This window comes from Podarcis tiliguerta, assembly GCF_965153285.1.
Source record: "Podarcis tiliguerta genome assembly, chromosome: 5".
NCBI lineage: Eukaryota > Metazoa > Chordata > Lepidosauria > Squamata > Lacertidae > Podarcis > Podarcis tiliguerta.
In genome coordinates, this window is record NC_139538.1 from 55861639 (window position 1) to 55886140 (window position 24502).

The 24502-nt window shown below is 42.0% G+C and overlaps 1 protein-coding gene across 1 annotated transcript in view; it reads right to left on the reverse strand.

The window, feature by feature from the left end:
* Positions 1 to 9404, reverse strand: part of LOC310677166 ((E2-independent) E3 ubiquitin-conjugating enzyme FATS) — a 125978-nt gene extending 116574 nt beyond the window's left edge. The window contains exons 1-2 of the mRNA XM_083439621.1: positions 9280 to 9404; positions 6593 to 7260 (exon numbers count right to left, since the gene is read on the reverse strand). Coding sequence (XP_083295747.1) covers positions 6593 to 6925 — 333 coding nt within the window. The 5' untranslated portion in view covers positions 6926 to 7260; positions 9280 to 9404. The remainder of the gene's footprint in view (positions 1 to 6592; positions 7261 to 9279) is intronic.
* Between the last annotated feature and the right edge of the window lie 15098 nt (positions 9405 to 24502).

The following is a 24502-nucleotide window of genomic DNA, read 5'->3' on the forward strand; positions in this document are numbered from 1 at the left end:
CATGGACATAGGAGAGAGAGGTGCTTATTTATATGAACCAATATAGTTTTATGTTAAATAATGGGCAGGCCAACCACCAATGGATACAAACTGAGATAAAATGGAATTATTTCACATTAATTCCACACCAGCATGACCTCTGCAAGCAAGGTGTCATTAACTGCCTCTCTCTCTGTCAGACCACTTCATTTTAATTTGCATAAATTGGGATTTAGCGATGGCGTCCCCTATTCAGTAGCAATAATTAAAAAGCACTCAAAATGATCCCAGGGCATGCAAAATGGAGCAAAACATACATGCTTCAATCTGGGGCTCACTTTGCTCATGTACAGTTGGAATTCTGGCACATGCAGCTCCCCTCCCCATTAACGTCAATGAAGGCAGCAGGCCAGCATGTGCAAAGAACTGCCTGTGAAACCTCTCTTGAAATTAACATGGCCAGCTTGTGAAGACAGCAGAGCTCTGCATGTTCATGCAACATTAATAAACTGCTAGATCAGTGGTTCCCAAACTTTGCCCCCTGCTTGAAAATTGCTGAGGCCACTTAATGATTTCTTTTCCTGCCTATTGCAGCAATTGTAATGCACTGTGCTAGATGCTGAATGCTTTTTAGACATCATTTGCCAGACACACTGTGGACTACCTGAATGAAGTTCACCAGCCACCAGTGCTCTGTAGACCACAGTTTGGGCACCCTTCTGGTAGAAAAAAGAAAAAAGAGAGGATATTATGATCCTCTAATTGTATTTTTTAAACTATTATAAAGAGTTAAAGGACCACTTTTTCTACACAAACATATGTTTGAAGTGATTGAGGTTTGTGGCTGAAGGCAGCTGAACAAGTCTTCCCTGGCTGTATAAGCAGCGAGTCTCTTCCTTGCAAGGCAACAGTTGCCTTCACAGTCTCTTCCATGCAGTTTTGATAGGCATTTACCTGACAGCTGCAGTGGAGGAAATAATAGGCTCTTGTAGATTCGGATTGGGCTCATAACCCAGAAGAATTTATGGAACTTGTATCTGCTAAGTTTCCTCTGTGGGGACCTAAGCCATATTTATTTTCTGGAACAGGAATACAGTATATATATTCCAAATAAAACGCAGTTATTGTGAAATGACAATTCCTTCCTTCATCTTATCTCAAGAGTTGTTTATACTTATCAAAGGACTGATCTAGTCAAAAACTATTGATAACCCTTAAAATGCCTTTGAGAAGGTTTAACACAGGATAAAGTTCACAATTAAGTAGAGCAGCACAAATAGTGAGGAAAGTAGGGGTAGGAAATCTTCAAGATTACATTCTTCCAGGGGTAAGTGTCGGTGTGCTTAGAAGAATATAAGGGGCATACCTTTCCCCTCAAGTGAAGGGATTTCTAGAATCATAGAATTGTAGAGTTGTAAGGGACCCTGAGGATCATCTAGTCCAACCCCCTGCAATGCAGAAATATGCAGCTATCCCATACGGGGATAAGACCTGCTGCAACCTTGGCATTACCAGCACCATGCTGTACCAACTGAGCTGCCCAGACTATTCTGTGTGTTTCTGTAAAAGGGAACAAAATGGACAAATGACAGGTTTTTATAAAGTGGCACAGGTAGTGAAGGGTGATGTTAGGAGGGGTGCACTATAAGCTATATGCAATTTATTCCAGGGATAACGCCTTTTAGTACTCAGAAGGACTTCTTCATCCCTAAGAAATTGATTCAGATAGCTGCTTCAGCTTCTGAAGCTCACCAAAAGTATTATTTAAAATTTAGCTAATATTCCATATGCTACACTGATTTTATAAGACAACTGGCATTCATAGAACCAAGAGTATTCTTGTAGCTCTTAGTTGCAGTTCTTACTGCATATTTTATGGACTGGATCCCTTTCTTAATATTTCATCACTATAATTAAATTAAGTTCATTTTAAGATGAAGATTCATGACTGAAATGTAAAGGAATTATCTAATTTAATGCTGACTACATTCCTTCCTAGTTTCTTGCAAAAACCTAAAGAACAAGTCTTGGCTGCCTGCTGAATTTCACAGTAAACGAATCAATGTGCAACTTTGTCTTGCAAAAACTCTGAAATTCTGCTTATTGCATTGATCAGAGAGTGAGAGTCAAGAGCCACATAGGAGCTTATCCTATTACAGTGTCTTCCATAATTTATTCCATGTACAATGGAGAGGTGATCAAATTTCACGCGTGTTTACTTTCTGGAAGACAACCACCTGCCTATTTGAAAGAGCTGCAGAGTACAAATATGGTTCAAAGTAATGTGTTTATCTCCTTGACACTTGAATCTTTAAAATCTCATTGTTGTCATTGCGTTGTACCATGCACATTGGATTTATAAGAAACAGTAATAACCTCATTCAAACATGAGGCAAATTATGTTGCTTGAGAGATTATACTATATGCATAAACATCTTACATTGTTTACATATGCTTAAAACTTCCACATAACTCCTAGTGCCATTAAAAGTGTTGACAGAGCCTCCAAAAATAAATGGAAATGGTTGCTAATTGGGGTATGATCGCCTATTTTGACTCTGGACCAGATGAATGTCAGATTAGATGAGATGCCCAAAATGTAAGAACACAATTCACCATGAACATTTTAAAACTGAGAAACAAATGTAGGAGACCTGATTGGGATCAAAGGCCATAGTACAATGGAGGGAGAGGAAAATGGCTTTTTAAACTTTCACTTGTGCAACTTCCTAATGAAGCAGGCCTCTTTTCCCAGTGGAGGAAACAACAGCTTTGGGAGCCCTCTAAATTTGCCAATCACCGTCCCACCCCATGCATATAGCTTCAGTACTATTACTTGTTATTTATTTATTTAAATGGCAGGCAGTGGCGTAGCGTGGGTTGTCAGCACCCGGGGCAAGGCAAGTAATTTGCGCCCCCTAACCTGGGGCAAGGCAAGTAATTTGCGCCCCCCCCGCTGCACTGTCCCTCCCCCAGATAGTCCCTCGCTCTCTCTCCGCTCCGCACCGCACGCCTGGCACCCTCCCCTCCACAGTGGGCGGCGACCCAGCGGCTCGGATCAGATTCACACAGCCAGCACTGCAGTGAGAGAGAGTGAGTGAGCCAGGTAGGGGCAGAGAGCTGCGAGTGTGAGCGTACCCCCCCCCCCCAATGTTGCGCCCGGTGCGGCCGCCCCCCCCCCTGCAGCCCCCACACTACGCCACTGATGGCAGGTCCTTTTCATGATCTTCCATGTCACACCTAGTTTTCGTTGAGATGCTGGCAGAGCAATTTCATGGACATTGACTCAGAAGCACTTTTTACTTTGGGCTCTCCCGCCACTCCTGCCACCCTATTAAGTTTGTATTGTAGCCTAAACCTGAATTGGAGCTGTTCCGCTTTGGACTTGACTAGAGGATTTATGATTGCATGATCTTACTCATCACCACCTACCCATATAGAAAACTGGATGTCAGAAGGGAATGTTCAATCTCTGTTTCTTACTGACACCTAGTTTCATATAAGGAAGTGCATTTTTTGTATGGAGAATCATACAAGTGGTGTAATTCAGAGACCCGTCAGTGAGCAATGGAGTGGAACAACACAGTTGTGTCCCTATCTCTGCATCTTTTATCTCTTCAGAAGAGAAGAAATTGGGGTGGGTGGGCTTGAGCACACAAACCACAGTGAAGGAAAAGTGGTAACAGCTGCTTCCCCCTCCTCCCCACTTTAAAAATCTGAATCTGTCCATAGCTGCTTTACCAGACAGAAGACCACCTTCACAAAAGGAGAATAATGGGACTTCAAGCAATGCATAATTCCACCGTTTGTCACACTTATTTCGAAAGGGTTTTTCCATAGAAAGGTGGTTTGAGGATTTTATCCTCTAATGGAACTTCCTCAAAATTTCCTTACAAAGTAGTACTTTAGGTACAATTAGCACGTTAAGTACATACTCCGTCAGGGTGCTTTCATTTTGCACAAAAGCGTTATTCTAACCATCATATTCTATGGAGACAAAAATACCAGTTTTCTTCGATAAAATATGCTGACTTTTTAAACCCGCCCCAACAGCAATGAAAACTGCCTCTTGTTTTACTCTGTGGAATACCTTGTAAATAGGGGGGGGGGGGGCGGTGTGTGTGAACCTATTCTATGGTTTGTTACTGTAGTTCATGACATAAGTAAAAGGACTGGCATAGCTTTAAGTATTACAGGAGACCCTCCATTATGAACTTGCTTGACATCCGTACCAGTTTGATCTCAAAATGTCTCCTGGAAGGCATTCAGGAATTTGCTTGAGTTATTCACACCTTGTAAAGGTCAGCACATGTAAATCAAATTGCCGGTAAAATCTGTTCAACACCTGATGCAATCAATATAATGGTGAGGTGATTTTAAGACTGGAGACAGACAATGCAGTCTATAGGAATTTTAACTTGCTGTTGCATGTTTTGGTTATTTTATGCTTGGATTTGCTGATTCGTCTGCATTTTATATTTTGGTTTTATGGTTCTCTGTGTCAGGGCTGCCCCATGTATAAGGAGAGGCGAGGTGACTGCCTCAGGTGGCAGGGTCCACCTGGAGCAGTAGATCCCAATGTTGATATGACTTCCCTCCCAACCTCTGGGTTGGGTTGGTCTGCTGGTTGGTGGTAATGCATTTAATATTAGTTTCTCTTCTCCACTTTCACCTATTCCTCATTAATTTCCACATCATTTGCTTTGTTTGTGTATCTGATCAGGAGCTTCTCACTGCAAGCTGTTTTTGTTGGAGAAGAGTAAATCTCAGCAGGGAAACTACAGGAAATGCCCCACATTCCTTTCACTGACTGCTTAGCATCAGGGATTCAGCAATCCTTAGCAACCTTGCTGCTTGCCAGAACCTCAAACAGCTACCTCCACATTTTGCTTTCTAGCTTTCTTTGTAAATCCCCAGTTGACTTACTTTCTTTAAACATGTAAACCAAGTGTGGGGAGGTGGGGGGCGGCAGCTTGGGGCCTGGTTCATGCATAACCCTGAACCACCTTCTTGACAGCCCTGCCTGGCATCTCCAAGAAGGGCTGGGAAAGACTGAAACTCCGAAGAGTTAGTGTAGAAAATACTGAACTACATGGACTAATGGTCTGACAATTAAAACACAATTTTATAAAATATGATCAGAATGAGAGCAAATGCAAATTATTTAAAAGCTGGAATGAATTGCATAGCAGTTATCTAGACTATCTAATTACCAAATCACCTGCAGGATAAAAAGGGTCGTTACTGTCCTCCTAAAACAACACAAGGCTGGCACTAAGCAAGTCTCTCTTGGAAAAGCATTCCATATTTGCAAAACTAGAATGGAAAATGCACTCTACCAAACCCTCACTTACTGCCTGAGAAGAGGAAGTTTGAAGCACAGTTCATCTTACAGAAGAAGGGGCAGAAAGGCTGGAAAGGGGAAACTTTTTTTCTCAGTAAATCAAGCCCAAGGACTTTATAGTCCTACAAGTTAAGTTATATCTGGATCTAACAGCTAACTAGTGTAGATGACATAAAATTTGTTCCCTATGTCCAATTCACATCTGAAGGCATGCCACTGAATTCTGCACCTGTAGATACTGTCATACAATTTTCTGGAACCTTGAGCAGTTACCACAAAACAGAAGACGGACACAAGAGCCTTATCTGTAGCCAGTACAGATATAAATGAGAAAACACTCCTGGTTCCTGACTATAAACATAACCTGCACAGCAGACCCAGATTGAGGTCTTCTGAACCCAGTCTTTCAAAAGGGGCATGAGCCCATCTGAAACAAGCAAATACATGTCCCTAAGGTCAATTGTACCCCTAAATATCATTATCTCCATTCTGTTTTGATTAAGCATCAGTCTGCTTGCCCTTATCCAGCCCACAACCTTCAAACATTGGTTAAGAGACTCAGCAGCTGTTCCTGGAATGGTGGAAAGGAAACAAAGTGGGGTGTCATTAGTATATTGATGACAATGAACTCCAAATCTAGCAGTTTCCTTTAAAAAATAAAGCAGGTTGTAATCTGCAATTTAAACCCCAGAGAGAAATTGCCTAAACCTACCTGCTGAGGACGCTCTGCAGTGACATGGTCAAAGATTATGTCCAAGTGGAATGGAGAAACTGCAAAGCTATGCCATGAATTCCTAACTCTAACAGACAATCAAACAGAATCTGATGGGCAATGCTACCAAATACATAGGTCTAGGATAAGGATGAGAAACGTGTGATTTTCTAGATCTTGCTGGAATACAACTTCTATCGTCCCTGACCATTGGTCATGCCAGCTGAGGGTGATGTGAGCTGGTGTACAGCACCAACTAGATCAGGGTTTCCCAAACTTGGGTCTCCAGCTGTTTTTAGACTACAGTTTCCATCATCCTTGATCACTGGTCGTGCTAGCTAAGGATGATGGAAATTGTAGTCCACCCTTGGCCTAGGGAAGCATTGTTATGCTTTCCTTGTTCAACTTCCAGTTGCAGCCCAGCAACATTTGGTGGGCACCACATTTATTAAACCCAGACAGCAGACTGTCTACCAGCATCTCTTCATTTCCACAGCCTGAAACCTGACTGAAACGTGTTGCGTAAACCATAGCAGTAGCATTTGTTTTGCACTTACATCATGCTTTGTATTCCTGTCCGTTCCTTGCAGCCCCTTCCAGGTAGAAATGAAGCGTTGCTGGGCTCTGCTCTGCTTGGGAAGCCAGTGAGTCCCCACGGCATCCTTGATCATCACATGCTCTTTCACTCCAATGCAAAAGATTTTTATCTGGCACCTCTTGACCACACCTCCAGAGAGATACTTCTTGTCACAGGCACTGTTTTCCGAACAGTGTGTGCTACTGTGGGTCTGGCCGTTAATGAGGTCTGCTGCTTGAACAGACATGGCTTTGTTCTCTTCCTTGGGTGTTGAAAGGCTGCTTAAAAAGCCGCTGCTGTTCAAAACTTTCATTCCTCAGAAAACGTTTCCAAACTGTGGAGGTCTGTTAAATCCAAAAACCATGAAAGTGAATGTGTAATGTAAAAGGCCTGAGTTGCAAGCTTATTATGCTGTTCCAGGAAGACCCTTCAGATCCTGAAACGTTCTCGATTTCATCTGCTCACTTGCAGTCTGGCCTCATTGTTCAGCGGCTATCAAGTAACTGAAAACTGACCTCTGGTTTCAAAGGTAGCTCTTTTAGTTCACATAAAAGCAACACGTCCTTAAAACAAGGTGTCCCAGACTAGATGCTGCATTGTTTCAGCCCCAAACTCCTGAATCCGAATAGTTTTAATGATCCTCAGAACCTGTAATGTACAAAAAACATTTGTAAAAAATCCAGAGTACAGGATTGCAGACAGCATTGATAGTCATTTGTAATTAACAAAATAAAGTTATTAATTATTATTTATTTTAAAGATTTCTAAGCCCACCCTATATCCTGGTGGATTCCACAGTGGTGTACTATTTTCATATAAATTAATAAAATAAAATAAATAATAAATTAATAATAAATCACATCATGCATTCTTCATAATTCAATAAAGCTGGAATACAAAAAAAACCAACTATAACCCATGCAGAGGCAATGAAACCAATTTAAGATGCCTGGGCAGATAATAATGTATTAACATTGTACCAAAAAGATTGTAATGTCAGTGGCAGTCAAATATCCTTGGGCTGCACTGAGGCAGCACTTTATTCTGTTTTCCTGGCGAGTCCTTAGCTGATAATTTCCATGTTTTATGTGATCCTTCACATGGCATAGAAGCCACTTCTGAAAGGCTAGTGGAATCTATTGGAAGTTTAGCACTCATTTCCATGTTAAATGTTTCCAGAAAAAACATCCATTTGCAACCCTGTTAACTTGGAAAGTGGCGAGACCTTTACATTTCACGTGATGAAATTTGGGGCAGTATCCTAGCATACAGTTCCTTTCCACCAGGCCTTTGGAAGAGGTTGGTTGGCTGGAGCATAGTGCTCTGGTTCTGTACAAACTTCCTGTACATTTCCAAGCTCAGTCTAGGGTGATATGTGCAGAGATAGATGTTTCCCTCTATTTCTTTTATTTATATAAGGCATTTTATAACCTGTCTTTTAGCTTAGGCTTTTAGAGTAGATTATAAAAATCAATAGTAAGAGAATCCCTCTCATCAGGCTTATAGGGTAAAAAGACATGACACATGAGGAAGGAGGAATGGGAGGGAGGCGGGGGAAAGGGAGCTCAAGAAAGCGAGTTCTTAAATTGTTGTTCTTACAATACAGCTATAGTATAGAGTTCTGTTTATGAAGATTCTGGCTGGAGCAAAGCAGCTGGCCGTCTGGGCCACTCAATGGCTTCTGGTTGTTCCATTGGAAGCACAGCTTTACCTATCTTGCACCTGATGTCATATGATGTCAGGTGACTGACAAGTAGTCATAGTCTACAGGTAGTCATAGCCAAATTAAGAGGCCTGCAATCAGAAGTCCCCCACTACTGCTGTATATAATTTGCCCTCCCCATCCTATTCTATATTAACCTTCTCTTCCTTCAGCCATCTCTGATCAATGTGAATTGTAAGGATACCTGGAAAGTAATATGACCAAACCCCACGTCTTAAACACATTTACACTGAAAAAACTTGCAGTGATTTTAAGAAGCTTGCTTCCAAGTAAGTATGCCTAAAACTAGAGTTTGAACCCTTTGGGGTTTTGTGACATTAGCGTCACTGGGATTGTTATCAAAGTGTCTGTCCTTTGCAATGGCTAAACAACCTTGGGCTGGGTTGCTTCTTCCAGGAAAAGAAATGGAGGAAGAATGAGCCAAGCACATTACTGCTTCTGCCTGGCCAAGCCCTAAATTTCTCAGGAACTGGTTGTTTAATGTTATCATAAAACAATTGTATTGTTAGCAATTGCAGCTGTTTTGTAGATAATCAACATAAATGAGCTCCAATCACTCTCATTTAATGCCTAAGGAATTAATTGATTTTTCTTGTGTGTGGTGCATTTAGATATGCAGTAGATGATGTGCATTTAGGTATTTAAAGAATAAACTCTTCAGAAAGAAAAGAGGGGGGGGCCATGGGCACATGATTCCAGAATTTCATGTCTGTGAATTGTTAATCTCCTTATAATGAGATTAACATTTACAGCCATGAAAGATGTTCTACCGTAGGTTATGCCGTGTTTCTGAGCTTATCTGCAGGGGGTTGCACAGATCCAATAAAGCATTCAGCAGCAATAAAACAGATTACAGTGAAGTCATGAATTTGTAATTTGATTCCCTTTGGGGCAGTGATGATAGTTATTTTCTTTATTTCCTGGACATTTTTCTTTATACATACAACATTGCAGGTGAGTCAGTTCCTGTTCTAGGCTGCCTTCTTCAAAGAAAAGGGAGATTCAAATAGCCTTCTTCAATCAGAAGCAGAACTCATAGGCTGGAGTTCCCTTGGGCACAGCAGTTTCTTATTGCTAGGACAAAACAAAACAGTGGGATTAAGAGCTGCCATAATGGATATTTTAAAAGCCATCCAGACAATAACAATGTAAGGTGTTGCGTTCTGCTTATTGTTCTTATAGAAGATGGCCTATCAGCTGTGCTCTACAGTAGTGTAGTGCTCTACAGACCACCAACAAGCAGTTCAACAGGGAGCAGAGAAGGGGAACTAAATCCACAACTAAGGATAGGAAAATCCGTTTGTTTCAGTTTGTCTTGATTTCTCATTTTTCCAGTCTTCCATTCAGTCCTCCACATTTCCACGTAAGTTGGTTATTTTAAAGTCCTCATGAAAATTTGTCAACATTTTAGTGCACATTTCTCCTGATGTATGCAATTTTGCCTAATACAGTGGTACCTTGGGTTACAAACACCTCGGGTTACAAACACCTCGGGTTACAGACACCACTAACCCAGAAGTAGTACCTCGGGTCAAGAACTTTACGTCAGGATGAGAACAGAAATCGCGCACCAGCGGCAGCGGGAGGCCCCATTAGCTAAAGTGGTACCTCAGGTTAAGAACGGTTTCAGGTTAAGAATGGACCTCCAGAACGAATTAAGTTCATAACCTGTATATACGTAACCTGTATATACCACTGTATATACATTTTTGAAAAACAATTTATCCTAATGCATTTTTGCATGCAACTTTTACTCACATATGTACCTATAGGCACACATTTTGCCTCAGTAAATGCATTTTTGTACACATTAGTTGACTGCAGAACAGCAGTGCAAAACTCAAAGGTGTGTATATTTTGAAGGATTGTTTAAGTTTGTGCATTGTTTCGGAAAGTGAGAATTAGGTAGGTTCACTTTTAAATGCAGCAAACTAAATTCTGTCCCACTCCTATGGTCACAACCTCCTGTAACAGCTGATCAACATTGTTTAGTTGCTATCTGCCATGAGAAATCTGTGATCAGGTCTCATAAAGACAATTGCCTGGGGTGGGATGGCTATTTGAATCATAGCAACATTGCTAGGGTGAGAGTTTAATTTGCTCTCACATGTCATTTGCAAATAAAAATCTCCCTTCTCTAATGCTGCTTTCATCCTCTGGACAATAAATAGATCTCTATTTTTACCACCACAGAGCTAACACCAGCTTTGGCAAGAAATGGGATTTAGATTTGGTAAATGGCTTGGTGGCATGATGGAAGAGGGTTAAGTATCTGCCACAGCACCACTGATCCAGTCTAAGTTAGAGCCTTCTGCACTGTTTGCAAGTAAAACACCAGGAAACCCAGTCATGTATCTCGTATCTCCCATGCGGCATAGTTTGGTCCCAAAGGCACACCACTTAGCTGCAGCTCTGATGGGTGACTTGAACAACTGTTTATGTACATACAACAGCCATGTAGATGCTCAGCATCCAGTGGAAAATCAATGTGCATGTATGTCTCCTAGCTGGATCACAACAACAACAACAACAACAACAACAACAACAACAACAACAACACACCCCAGCAACAACCAACAGCCACAATCCTATGATGGTAACTTAGACATGAAGAGTCTTAATGAGCTAAATGGAACTTATTTCAAGTAAATGTGCACAACAGCAGGCTGCACATCTTTCTCCTACTTTTTGCTATCAAGGACGTAAATTATCATAATGATTTAACATGATGGCAATCACTTGGCCTTGAGAAGCAGAATTGATTTTGCAAAAGACAAATAATGACTGTGGGCAAGTTTTTCAAGGGTGTAAGTGATTTAATAAGAGACATGACTGCAGTCTTCCAAGCTATTCCAGAGTAGTCTCATTGACATAAAAGGTTTAAGAAGCATATAAGGTTTGAGAAGTGTGTGTTAGAGGTTTGTTCTCATGCCACCGCTTTCAGGATTCTGATGATTAAACAGTAAGGTGCAGTACTATCCAAGTATTTTAAATACGATTGGGCTCATAGTGAAAATGTCTCAAGCATAAGAAAAACTAATTACTTCTCTAGCAAACCTGCCACTTTCTCTGCAGCCTACATAATCCCTCTTGGCCCTTTGGGAAATGTGGTGAGACACAAAGATCCAGTTCACATGCAATGTAACAACATAATATATTGGCCCCCTTCCCCATAGAAAAACCTTATAATAGCTTTGGTAGACCTTTGGGCATTTTCAAAGTATTTTTAACCTGGTAATGCCATGAGCCCTTTTCCTGAAAAGTTATGCCCAGGTATTTAAACGACGATACAAGTTTTCTTAGGCCCACACAGGAGAAGGAAATTAGCACTGCGTCATCCGCATACAAGAGCATCGGGAGGGGCGTACCAACCAATTTGGGGTGGGTGGGCATTTTCTTTCTTCAGTATCTTAAAAGGTAAAGGGATCCCTGACAATTAGTTCCAGTTGTGGCCGACTCTGGGGTTGCGGCGCTCTTCTCTCTTTATTGGCCGAGGGAGCCGGCATACAGCTTCCGGGTCATGTGGCCAGCATGACTAAGCCGCTTCTGGCGAACCAGAGCAGTGCACGGAAACGCCGTTAACCTTCCCGCTGAAGCGGTACCTATTTATCTACTTGCACTCTGACGTGCTTTCGAACTGTTAGGTTGGCAGGAGCAGGGACCGAGCAACGGGAGCTCACCCCGTCACGGGGATTTGAACCGCCGACCTTCTGATCGGCAAGTCCTAGGCTCTGTGGTTTAACCCACAGTGCCACCCGCGTCCCTTCAGTATCTTAAGAGGTGTCCAAATACATAGTGAACAAACAACTTTCAAAAACATATAGGAAATGCTACTCTCAGGGTGCTTACTGGTGTGTGTGTTAATTTGCAAACAGTACACTGAGAAATCGCAAACAGGTCATTAGAAACATGTTTTATCTTAGTTATTGGATTTCCCCAAGAGGTTCAGTCTGTGTTAAATGGGAAGGCTGACATTTTTATTCCAGTGATGTTGTGTGGGCACTTCAAATCTTTCATGCCCAAGAGGCATCAATTTCTGAAGTCCAAACCAAATGAGATACAGGAAGTATGTTACTGGATTGCCTGTTATTATTGTTATTTTTAATGTAAAAACAGTCATGAGGATGAGAGGTCCAAATTTGCTTGGAGCAGTTTTGTTGCATGAGAGGCTTAATCCTTTCTCCCTGTACCATTTACCTGATGTAAATTGCCCTCCTGCCTTGTATGTGCTATTAAAATATGCAGGAACATATGATATGTGAAATGAACCATGGAAGTAGAAGAAGAGAAGGCATTGGCTGTGAGGCATGAGGGATCAGCACTGTAGGAGACCAAGGCAGGCAGGGCCCCACAGCCCAGTCCCTAGCTGGCCAGGTGGGGCTCACTAGCTTTGGGAGGAGGTTTGCGATTCCTCAGCTGGAGTAGGCTCAGAACAGGTGAGGGTCACCTGCCTCATCAAGCCCAGATGCGGCAAACAACATACCTGGTGTGAAAGGGAAGCAGAGCTGAGGTACTGGGTCTGTTCAATTGCTCATGTTGATGGAGCTTGGATGTTCCTCGACCTCTACGGGACTGGGATTTAGGTTTGACTCTGGACTGTATCCTGAGTGTGGGACTTGGTTACTTGGATTGACTCTGGATTGTGTTTCCTGAGCTTTGCTTGTGTGGCTTGACATGCTCACTTGCTGCCAGGTAGGCCAGGGCTTCAGGACACAGACAATCCCACTGTTGCGAGCATAACAGCAGAGATGATTTCATGTGTGACTTAAAAATTAGTTACAGTGGTACCCCGCAAGACGAATGCCTCGGAAGATGAGAAACCCACTAGACGAAAGGCTTTTTCGTTTTCTGAGGTGCTTCGCAAGACGGATTTTTCTAAGGGCTTGCTTCGCTAGACGAAACAGCCCTGCGTCTCCTGTCATGGCCATGGTCGCACGCTCGCTTCCCCGCTCCTCCGGCTCCCTCCCACCTTCCTGCTGACGGCTCCTCCGGCTCCCTCCCACCTTCCGGCCGACCTTCTGACCTTCCGGCTGCCTCGCGCCGCTGCCCACTGCCCTCACGTGCTCCCCTCAGGAGCCGTTGCCGCCAGCAGCCAGCGCTGCAGCCGGAGTCGCGCTCCTGAGCCCCGCTGCCCTCCAGCAGCTGTGTCGCGCGGTGTCCACAAGGCGCGGGTGAGTCCAAGGACCGGCTGCGGCAGCTGCCCTGCTTCTCCCCACCCCTCCCCGCTGTGGTGCTTCGCAAGACGAAAAAACTCGCTCTATGAAAAAACTCGCAGAACGAATTAATTTCGTCTTGCGAGGCACCACTGTACATTAAAGTCAACTAGCTGAGAGGGGGATGGGAGGATGTGTGGATTAGCAATCAGTCGGAACGGCCTAGTGCGCGCTGAGGTAAAGGGTGCTCTGATTGGTTGGTAGTTGTGAGAGAACTCTTCCACTCTGCTTGGTTGAATTATTTATTATTTGTTGAAATTATATCCAGCCCTCCCTCCTGAAGGAGCCCAGGGTAGCAAATGAATGTTGTCCTGCTATGTACAAAGCAAGAAAGACAACATCTCTCTGTGCCTTTCCCTTCAAATTATATACTGTTTTCCTCAGGAAATCCTGTTATCAGGATTTCTTTCTCTCTCTGGACTTTTGTTTGTTATTTATGTGGCTTTACACTCTCTCTTGTTTTACTGGGGCCTGGATGATTCCATTCAATCACTGAGTTACTTGAAGGTGAAGTTCACCTCCATGGGTGTTTGTATGGAGGCATGTTTTAATTTAATAATAATAATAAAACCCTGAAAGTCTGTATGTTTATTACTGGTTGTGATGAAGAGGCTTCATTTATAAAACGAAAAATAATAATGTGCTGGCGGTTGAGGAAAGTGTGAAGTCTGTTGCCATCTGAAAATCCAGCTGTTTAGTAGTACTTTGTGCATGCACAGAAGCAATGTTTCTCAGACCAGACAATGCTATTGCTATCTCCTCACAAACTGCTCTAATTTTTAATTTTTATTTCTTTGTTGATTTCTTAACTTTTGTAGGGTTTTTTTTAATTTGATTTTAAGCACGAGTCCTAATAGTAGCAAAGAAATCCAGAAACAGAAAAGCTGACATAATAGAAGCTACGACTGGGAGGAACTAAGGCATTAAGGGAACTGTGGTGTTCTGGGCTTCCTTGTCAGCAGTTTTGGAGGACAATTGACATTTGAGATGGCAACTCTAGGAGTCTTGCTATGAAGTCATCAGTGCCAGATGCGTAGGATTTCCAAGCCTGTAAAACCAGTCACTTTAAGCAAGTGAGGCAGCTTGCTTAATCCAAGTTGTATACATCTTAGGTTCATGTGTCAAGAAAAGAAATTCAGAATTGCAGATCAAGAGCCCAAACTACAGGAAGCACTAAATGTGTCAAAGTTACCGGTACATATGTATCTGAAATGACACGTATGTAGGACCCCAAACAGGGTCAGGGCTATGGAGATTTAACCCTTCCTTTCTCTATCACATTCCAAACAAAACTCATGCCACACCACCACAGCTGCTATTAGCAAATTGTCATTTGATGCTCCCAGGGCAGAGACAGTAAATATAAAAACTCCCCACTGGCTTTCTTCATGAACATTGTAGTGGGGTGGGGTGGGGTGGGGTGGTGCTGGTCCAGACCTTAATTTGAACTGAAAAGGGCCGTGTTTTCACTTCAAAGTCTGGGCTACTCTCCAGAACTTGGGGAGGAGCAATAACAAAAAGAGCTGTCTAAACTGGTCAAACATTAATGGTTTAATTTCAGCCAGGTTCTTCCAAGATAAGACCTAGCCCAGCAGGGCTCAGGAATCTATAAAGCAATGGCAAAGATATGGTGCCTTTGGGCATGCACAGAGCTCTTTGGAGACCAATGTGAAGCACAAGCTCTAAAGCGACATTGTATGGATCAAGCTCTAGCCCAAGTAATGTGGATAAAACAAACATTTCTTTCTTCTTTTTACTGTGTGTCTTGAGTTAGTTCCCAGGATATGTTGAATATATACTAAAGCAGTACTGACATGAAAGTTCAAAAACTTTTTATTGTCTGCAGTAAAACCTGATGCAGTAAACAGCAGAACATATTGCACTAGCTGAAAGAGTGGGCTATAGCTAGCAAATGTAGAGACCTAGATTGTAAAAAAAAAAAAAAAGGAAAAAGAAGACTTTCTTCCTCCACATCTCTGATGGAAGAGGTTATTCAAATATTTCCTTAAAAGCCAACAGCAGGTATTAAAGCATACATTGGTTGATAGCATTTTATAATTTAAAAAAATGATTGCATTCCCCATAAATTGAAAATACTAGCACAGGGATGGTGTGGAAGAAAACCAGTCTTCAGTAATTATTTCAGGGTTGCAAAGATCTGTCTTTATTTGAAGCAATATTGCTGGGAGCAACAGGCACAAACCAAGCAGAGGGTCTTCCTTACTTAGGCAAGTTCCTCTGAGGAAAGTATGCAGTTTTACACATATTTATACTCGCTGCCTTATGGTTTTCTCTATTCTCCAAAATGTGGAGGTCACACAAATTGATTTCCATTGTGAGCAGTCAGACTTGATAATAAAACTAGTTGCATCTAGAACACGGGTGAGTAAGTAGATTGGGATCTACTGATACATCTTGAGAGACATTTGCTGTAAATCAGCAAGGATTTCTGAGGCCTAGTTACTTTATAAGAGCAACAACAAAACGACTCCCCCTCCCCCACAAGGCCCCAACCTTAAATTATACTGCCAAAATGAAGAAAGCTTAGGGGAACTAGGGGTAGTTTTTTGTGTGGAAGGAATGCGAGTCCTGAACAGTTCTATTACTCAAAGCAAATTCCTGGGCTCACAATTCTTTAATTCTAAGTGTGTGTGTTTTCTACTCCAAGTGACTGCCTTCACTTGGAGTTAAAAAAAAAGGGATATAAATGTAGTAATAAGTAACCAAAAAAGGGAATGTAGTAAAAAACAGAAACAGTTTTTCCCAAGTCTGAAACCTGCTTACCTCTGACCTAGAACAAGGATTTCACGAATATGGAGCACACACATACTCAGATATAAATAGGCATTCAAGGTGATATATAACACTAAAGTAGGTCTTATCTCTTTTCCATATAGCTTGGAAAACATTCTGCTTTTTCCTTTTGAGCAAAACTGTGGGCAAATGTTGAGCTACACTTTGATTAAAATTTGCTAGTGCTGCCATGGATCAGATAAAATTGCTTCAGGGAGCAGATCCACCTGTGAAGGTCTCACTTAAAACTGCCAGTTGTCATTACAGAGGGAATGTCCACTGAGTTAAATGTCAGATTTATAGGGGCAAGACAACGATTGTCTTACTGGTAAATGAACTGGAAAGGGAAGGCTTGTCCCTGAACTATGCAGCAGTTTGGTTCAATTTATTGGCCAACTAAAAAGGTTTAATCAACCTCAACTGTTCACTACCAATGGTATAGTAGATGGTGCATGTGGCAAAGCATCGCTTCCAGACTTTTTTTAAAGCCAGAAACAATTACGTCATCTGCCAGAATGCTAGGGTAGGTGGTGGACTTGTCTTGCACTTGCAAATTAATAATGAGACTTGCAAGTTTTTCTGTTCTTTGCTATATATTAACGAGGAGGAAGTCAGAGAATAAGGAGAAACAGTCAAGCAGAGGCTGAATACTTTCGTAGATGGGATTCCTGCTGCCTGCTAACCATTTAAACTGTAAGACATCATTGCAAGATTGTTTGCATTTCTAACTGAAAGCTTAAGACTGATCAAGGATGTGAACCCAAGTCATCTCAGCGGAAGTTCAACATGCTAAACACTCCATCACCCTTTGGCAGCTCATTATTCTGTTTCTGTAGGCTCTGATGGTAATAAATTGGATATCATGTTCTGTACTGCTGTCCTTTGGTGTGTATATGTAGAGAGACAGAAAGAGCTGTTTATTGTTTGGGACTCTCCTTGGAGAGGTGTGGATTATGGGGCTGTCATGATGAGCTCCTGCAATTAATTTTTTTCCCACTGCAGCAATTACTGCTGCTTTGAATTGTGGTTTGAAGGTCCAGGAGAATCTGGTGTGCGGAACATGTTTGAAGACAATGCGGTGCAGTGGGTAGAATAGTGGGCTTTAGGGGTGCAAATGTTTCCTGTCTCTCGGCCTTTATTAGCAGCCCAACATGCAGAAATTTGAGAAGTTGAGTTCTTGCTGACCTGGATATAAAGTGAGTGAAAAAAGCTACACATCTATAGTTTCCACACATGAAGGATACAAGTAAATGTTGGCAGCCTTGTTGGACGTGGCAGTGGAAATCCCATTTTCAGATCGCAGCTCATCTATAAAACCCTTGAGCAGGTTTTCTCAGTCTAACCCATCCCAGAGTTTTGTTAGCAAGATAACGACATACCCCTTTATATGCTGACTTGAACTGCTTGGAGAAAGAATGAAAAAGTTTTATACTTTGACCCATTGTTGCTGGTGGGGGAAAATAATAACCTCCCTCCCCCCTCCTTGAAAGTATTTAACAGGTCCCTAGAATATTGAATTGAAAAGATTTAAAGAACCCCCATATTGGACATAAAGTCGCAGGCACCAGAGGCTTTCGTGAATTTGGAGTTTAACGGCCATAGGATTCTGTAGCAAAAGAGGCATCTTTCAGTTAAATTGCCATGCTGTGTTAACTCTCTTCTTATCTGAAGCCAAGAGACCAGAGAGTTGTGCAAAGGGGGATTTGGATAGTTGAGGAAGGCAGGGCTAGAGCCCAGATTTTGGAAGTTTCTTTGCCAGGATTCATTTATTCTCCCTAATTTTACTGCTTCTAATGGCAGAAGCTTGCACTGACCTTGATGAAACAAACAATGTCAACCTATGCCCCTGCCTTTGAAAAATTTACGCTTTGTTTCACAGCCCACTCCCTCCTCCCATTCACTCGGTTTTATAAATACCCCTCCCTCTTTTATACCCTAGGCTATTCATTCTGCTGTCCTTCCCTGGCCTTCTCCACTTTTAAAACCGTGAACTAGGAGGACAGTCTCTGAGCCTTCTTGCGATGCTGTACCCAAGAAGATTTTCCAAGTGTAATATAACAGGAAAGTGTATCTTTAATACATCGTACCACCCTAAATAGATTCTCCTGACTGACACCAGTTACGAATTAACAACTGAAATGAATTTCTTACAGCTTTAACCTGCCTATAGCCTCTGGTCCAGAAGAGGACACAAGTTAATCCAATAAACAAATAAGCACGCTTTCCTGGCAGCTCACTGAGCTGCCATAGTGTAACAAAATAAGCCAGTAACCTGAAAGCCAAGGAAGTGGGGATCTATATATTTCCTGTTGAATAGTTTCCAATCTGTTCAACAAGTTCAGGTTCCACTTGAATTAAGTAAATAACAGCACCAATAATTTGGGTAAGGTTGTATTTGGTGAGGCGGGTTAGTGACTTTCCTAAAATCCAGTTAATGAGAAAACCATTAGATTTCAACACCTGTGTCTAAAAAAACCCCTGCACAACTAGCTTTGCATGCCCGAGAGAGATGGACACATTTCCTAGCAGCAGCCCTTCATGTCACACAGTGAATTGCTTTTGAAAATGTAGAGAGTTTTGTCCTTGCGGACATCGTTGACGATGTGTGGTCGCTATGGGCAGTGAGTGGGGAGGTAGGCTTTGCTTCAGCATGTTTTGCATTTCCAATGGCATACAGGATCTACCTTTTATATTGAGTAGAACTGGGGAAGAGTCCTGGTTGTTGGACTTCTATTCCCATCAACTCTCAGGCAACATAGCCAATGATCAGAGAGGATGGCAGCTGTAGTCTAACAGCACCTGGAGGACCGCAAATTCCCAATATCTAGTACAGGAAAAGATGGTTAATTCTCAAAAAAGCCTTTCTGGTATTTCTGGTTTCTTTGTTACTGTTGCTTAACTTGAGCCACATGTTTTAGATAGTGTGATATATACATACACACACGCTACACACACACACACACACACACCTAACATCTTTTTTCAACAGTGCTTAACACACATGGATAGCCACATAATTGTTGAACAAAAATAAGGTGTAAAGAAGAGCAGAAATGACAAATGATAGAAGGAAATAAAGTGGAGAGGGATAAGCTACTGTACGTCAGGCTGCCTTATTTCGAGTGACTTGATGGATAGAACAAAAGTGGGAGTTAGACAAGACAATATAAATGTGGAGCTTGGACCTATTAATCAGATTAAACAACATGAGAAGCAGAGTGGGCCCCATAGTAAAATAAAGCCTGGAAACAGGGGCAACGTTAGGCAAATTAGACAGGAATCTAGAAACGGGAATTGTGGATTATAAAGCATCAGTGATTAAAGAAGAGACTGCAGAAAGAAATGCTGATGGCACAAGATGGTAACAGTAGCAGTTTGAGGGTTTTGGCCATCAGCTTTTGTAAACACAGCAGTGTGAGGGGAAAATGCAGGCCAAGCAACATATTTCAGCCCTTCGGGGAATATGGCAAAAGCTGTTTTCCAGGTGGTGGGCACTAAATATTCCAACTCGGCTATGAATTGTGTCGCTTGTAGAACAGCATGCAACGATGTACCTTGTCAGAGAAGCACACATTCACTACATGGGCAGGTGTCTCAGGAAAAGGAGGTCATGATCCCAGTCTTTACAAGAGTTGAGCGTTTATTGAAATAACTGAGATCCAATAACGAAACTAGGAAAATTAACTCAACTCCCCTCCCCTCCCCCCAACAAGCCAAATCGTCTTCTGGAATGGCTTCCCATCACCCTGGTTCTTGGGCACAGAACTAGGTCTAGGAATGCTGCAAAGCAACATGCAGTGAGAGCTTTTGCCATGCAAAATAGGAATAGGAAATGATTCTATGAAAATGTATGTTGTCATATGCCACTCTCCAACATATGATGTCCTTCCCTTTGCAGCCAAGAGTACCTCTGAAACAGCATGGGGCAGGAGGAAGACATCATCCCATCTACACTATAGCCTGTTTCAAACTAGGTGCCACGGATGCTTTTAGAAAAAGAAAATTGCAACATGAAAATCACACATATCCTTTGCTATTTTGATGCATGGTTTGTGTTTAAGGCAGTCGTGAATGCAAGCATACCCCTTTCCCCACCTTTGCTATCACATCCTCCCCTGGTCTGTCTCCTTGCCATCCATGGACAGGAAGGAGGTGGGGTCAGTGGGTGATGTAATATTGCACTGGGGGTAGGGCCATGGGCCCACTTCCCTTTATCTCCATGATTGCCCTAAACATAAAAAAAAAGCTCTGCTTCGTAGCTAATTAGGTCCTTCGGCAAGCATTAACGGGGAGAAGATAATGGCTTGCTTTTAGCTGATCTGAGCTAGGATGGGGGACATTGTTCATAACTCATGCTCTCAACCACTAAATGTCACCAGCTTAACATGGAGGTTGCAAACAAGTTTAATCCTGCATAGGAAATTGATTCTACCAAAATCAATTGAGCTCATGTATTCACAGAATCTCAAGGACATTAGGAAAGAAGTGCTTATTTATTCATTTGATGATTGTGTATCCATCCCTTCAGCACACAATTTTTCAATAACGTGTTTTGTTTTTTTAAAAAAGGCAAACCACTTCTGCCCTTTCTGCCTCATTCCCACTCATTCACTGGGCTTCCAACATTGAAAATGAAGGATGTCATCTGAACATCATTAAGCTTTTTATTATAATAATGCAGACACAGATAAGATAAAGTAAAATGCGAGGTTGCCACTTTCATTTATAAAAGAGTAAAGAGCTAGCTTAAACCTATTAATCAGACTAAACAACTTAATGTATAACGACATTCATAAATTCCTTTTGGATAACAGATCATAAAAATATGGTGTATAGATTTACCAATACCCAGTAATGTATATTTCACTAAGGCAAGGAAGGCAGTGAGTTACACATGAGGATCAATGGGCAATTAAAAGGAAGATCAGTGTTTAAAGAGCACTAAAAACCCTCATATCATATTATCAATGACCAGGCAGAAATGAAGATAAAGAGAGCTGCATGAAAATGATGCACTGCATTCTCATTAAAGCCTCTGGTTTAACATCCTGGAAAAGGAGAATGAAGCTGCAATTCTTCATACTCCCACAGTGTCTCCATTAGATTAGACTGTTCTTTTTAAGTGCTGGAATCTGTTTCATTTAATGTAACACAGGGCACCCAATATAGTATAGCTCACCTTTTCATCCACCAGGCTGAATGCAGCCCACCAGACATGTTTAATTGTCTGCTGGAGCACAAAATCTCTCACAAGTTTTCTGCCTGCCTGGGACTTCCACAAAAGAAGGGAACTGTCAAGCATCTAGAAGCCACAAGATATGGCCTCTGGTTGTGACCAGCTTCCTGGCCACAAGCTTGTGCTACACCCTGTTGTATTGGTAGTCACACTGACCCATTTCTTCCTCCCCTGAAAATATAAGGAAGCAGTCTCTTCTGCCACAATATTGCAAATCTAGAAAACAGCCATGAATCTAGATGGCTCCCTAAGAGCCAAATGGTCTTGCGAGGGTGCAATATGCATGAAGCACCCAGGTGGACCTCATCAGAGGGGCTGCCTGGCTGCCTGTTTAATTGCCTTATATTGAAGTCCTTGACTCTGTGGGTAGTGGGTAGCATACTTAACCAAGTCTCTCTTTTTGGGATGTGTTTGTTCATACATGGCTGCCATTTAAAATCCCTATTTACAGCAATACATGTATATACCATTGTAACAAGACCCAGAGAAAATGCTCACCCTGTGGGTTTGGAGCACCTTTGTAGCCAGGGCCTCCTCACACATTCCATCACAATCCAGCATGCTTTACATAGCCACCAGTCTTCTATAGATGGTTTCTAATTACCCTCACAGCAGACGGTGCCTTGCAGGCATGTCTGAGGTGAATAGATGCTCGGAGCAATTTAGGTCTCCCTATAGTCTCTAGTAGTCTCTAGGCACTCAGAACTTCCAGTTTTCTCATTTACTTATTCCTGTCAGGTTGCCAAACAGCTAACTACTTGGATAGTCTTTTGGGATATTGCAGATTCACACACAGGGAAGCATTTTTATTGATTACAGAGAGGTAGGAGAACATCAGAGAGCACTAACTATTGTAGAAAGATAAAATCAAGTGAACTTCTATATATGGCTCTAATAGATATTCGTTCAAAGCAAGCTGGCTCTACAATTTTAACTCTTTGCTGTGCAGACATACTCCTATATGGGCAGAACTCCCCCCACATGGGCAGAAATCTGACATCAGACAGAAATATAAATTCTGACCAAAGGAAGAAGAGTATAACTTATGACAATGTGAATTGGCAGAAGCCTCATTTTCTCAAAACAACCAATGAAATGGGGTTGGGGGGGTATGCTTATAATGCTTGCCTAAAGTCTGGATCAATTTAAGAGGTTAATTTCAGCCCTAGCCAATATTCACAAGGTCCCATACTCAGGTGACAGGGAAGTATTTTATTTGGAAATACCCTTACCTTAAAAGGCTAAGAAGGATCCCCATTTGTGGCACTGAAAAATGATTATTAGTTAGTTAGTTAGTTAGTTAGTTAGTTAGTTCATATATTGCCCTTTATCCAGTTTGGTTTTGTAGAAGACGTATGATATCAGCATCCAAACCTAGGTCACAGAAAGGCTTTCCTGCCCAACTTTCCTGCCTTTATTATTTAAGACAGAATACTACTACTAACCATTTCTCCCGTGTTTTATATATTACTCTTTATCCACACATCCCAGGCCTTGGTAAAGAGTAATGTTTTTGCCTGTCAAGCCTCTCTGGGGAGAGCATTCCACAGATGGGGAGCTACCATAGAAAAGGTCCATTCTTATATTGTTACTTTCCAAACATCTCGGGGAGTGGAGACATAGAGAAGAGCCTCAGACGACAAGTCCTGAGCCATGTAATACTTTATAGATCAGCACCAGCACTTTGAATTGGGCCCGGAAACTAATTGGCAGCCAGTGCAGTCAGACTAGGATCAGCATTATATGCTGAGCTCATCTTGCCTTGGTGAGCAACCTGGCCATCAAATTCTGTACATTCTCCTGTGCTAACGGGGCAGACTGACATCTGGGGCATGGCTAGCTGGAACAGTTCCCCTTCGCCCCACCACCTTTTTACATTCAGTAAGCATGAGGGTAGATTTTGTGAAGAGGACTAATGTCAGCATTATTTTTTTAAAAAAAGGTGAACTGAGTGATTGCTGTGGTTGCATGCATTCCAGCTTAGTACCCATCTGAAAATGACTTGGGACCCTAGTCATAATATGGTACATTGCTGCATCTCAGAAAACAGCCACACCTCTAAAAACCCTGCAAGCCACATCACATTCTGTGATCCATCATTCAAAGTAGAAGAAAGCCTAACATACCTGGTGTGTGTGTGTTATTTAATGGAATCTGTGCCTTTCATGTTTATACAGTAGAGTTGTAGTGTCTGATGGACAGGATGCTTATAGAAAAATTGTGACACGTGTGCCTGATACCAAAATGCAGATGGCTGTGATTTTAACATGCCATGCTTGATATAACATGACTGGATGAGGAGGCATCTGCTGTAGAGTGCATGCACCATGGGAATGAATTGGATGAGGATGAGTTCTTCACAAGGATTCATCCCTATGGCTTTAAGATAAGTGTGGCCAGAAAGCACTTCTCTTTCCCCCTTTCTTCCACCCTAAATCTTCTATCTTTCCAGAACACATGTTTTGAAAAGATCGTGGAAAGTAACACACCAGAGACCTTTTTTTTTCTTTTAACCTTTTCTTCCCAGTTCTATTTTCTTTGTATGAGGTGAAGAGGTGTAATGTGAGTATCATGCAGGAATTATACAAACACTTTCATAATGAAACAGAGAGATGCCTTCAAAAGCCCCTAATTGAATCTCACACATAATTGCGTGTTCATTGAACCTCGCGCTCATGCACTGCAGACACACATTTGCAGAAGAATTCAATTTTCCTTTCCTCAGACATGGGAGAGCCATCAGGACGATACACCCAGCTTGCAGAAATACAAATGGAAGATCTTCTGTGAATTGGTAAACAAAATTGCCACATTGCCAGATGATCTGTGCTGTCACTCACGCTCCTCACTTTCCCTCTGGAGTGCCACAGTCTTTTCTCATGCCAGCTGTGAAATCCATTGCAGCTGTCCTACTTTCCTTTTATC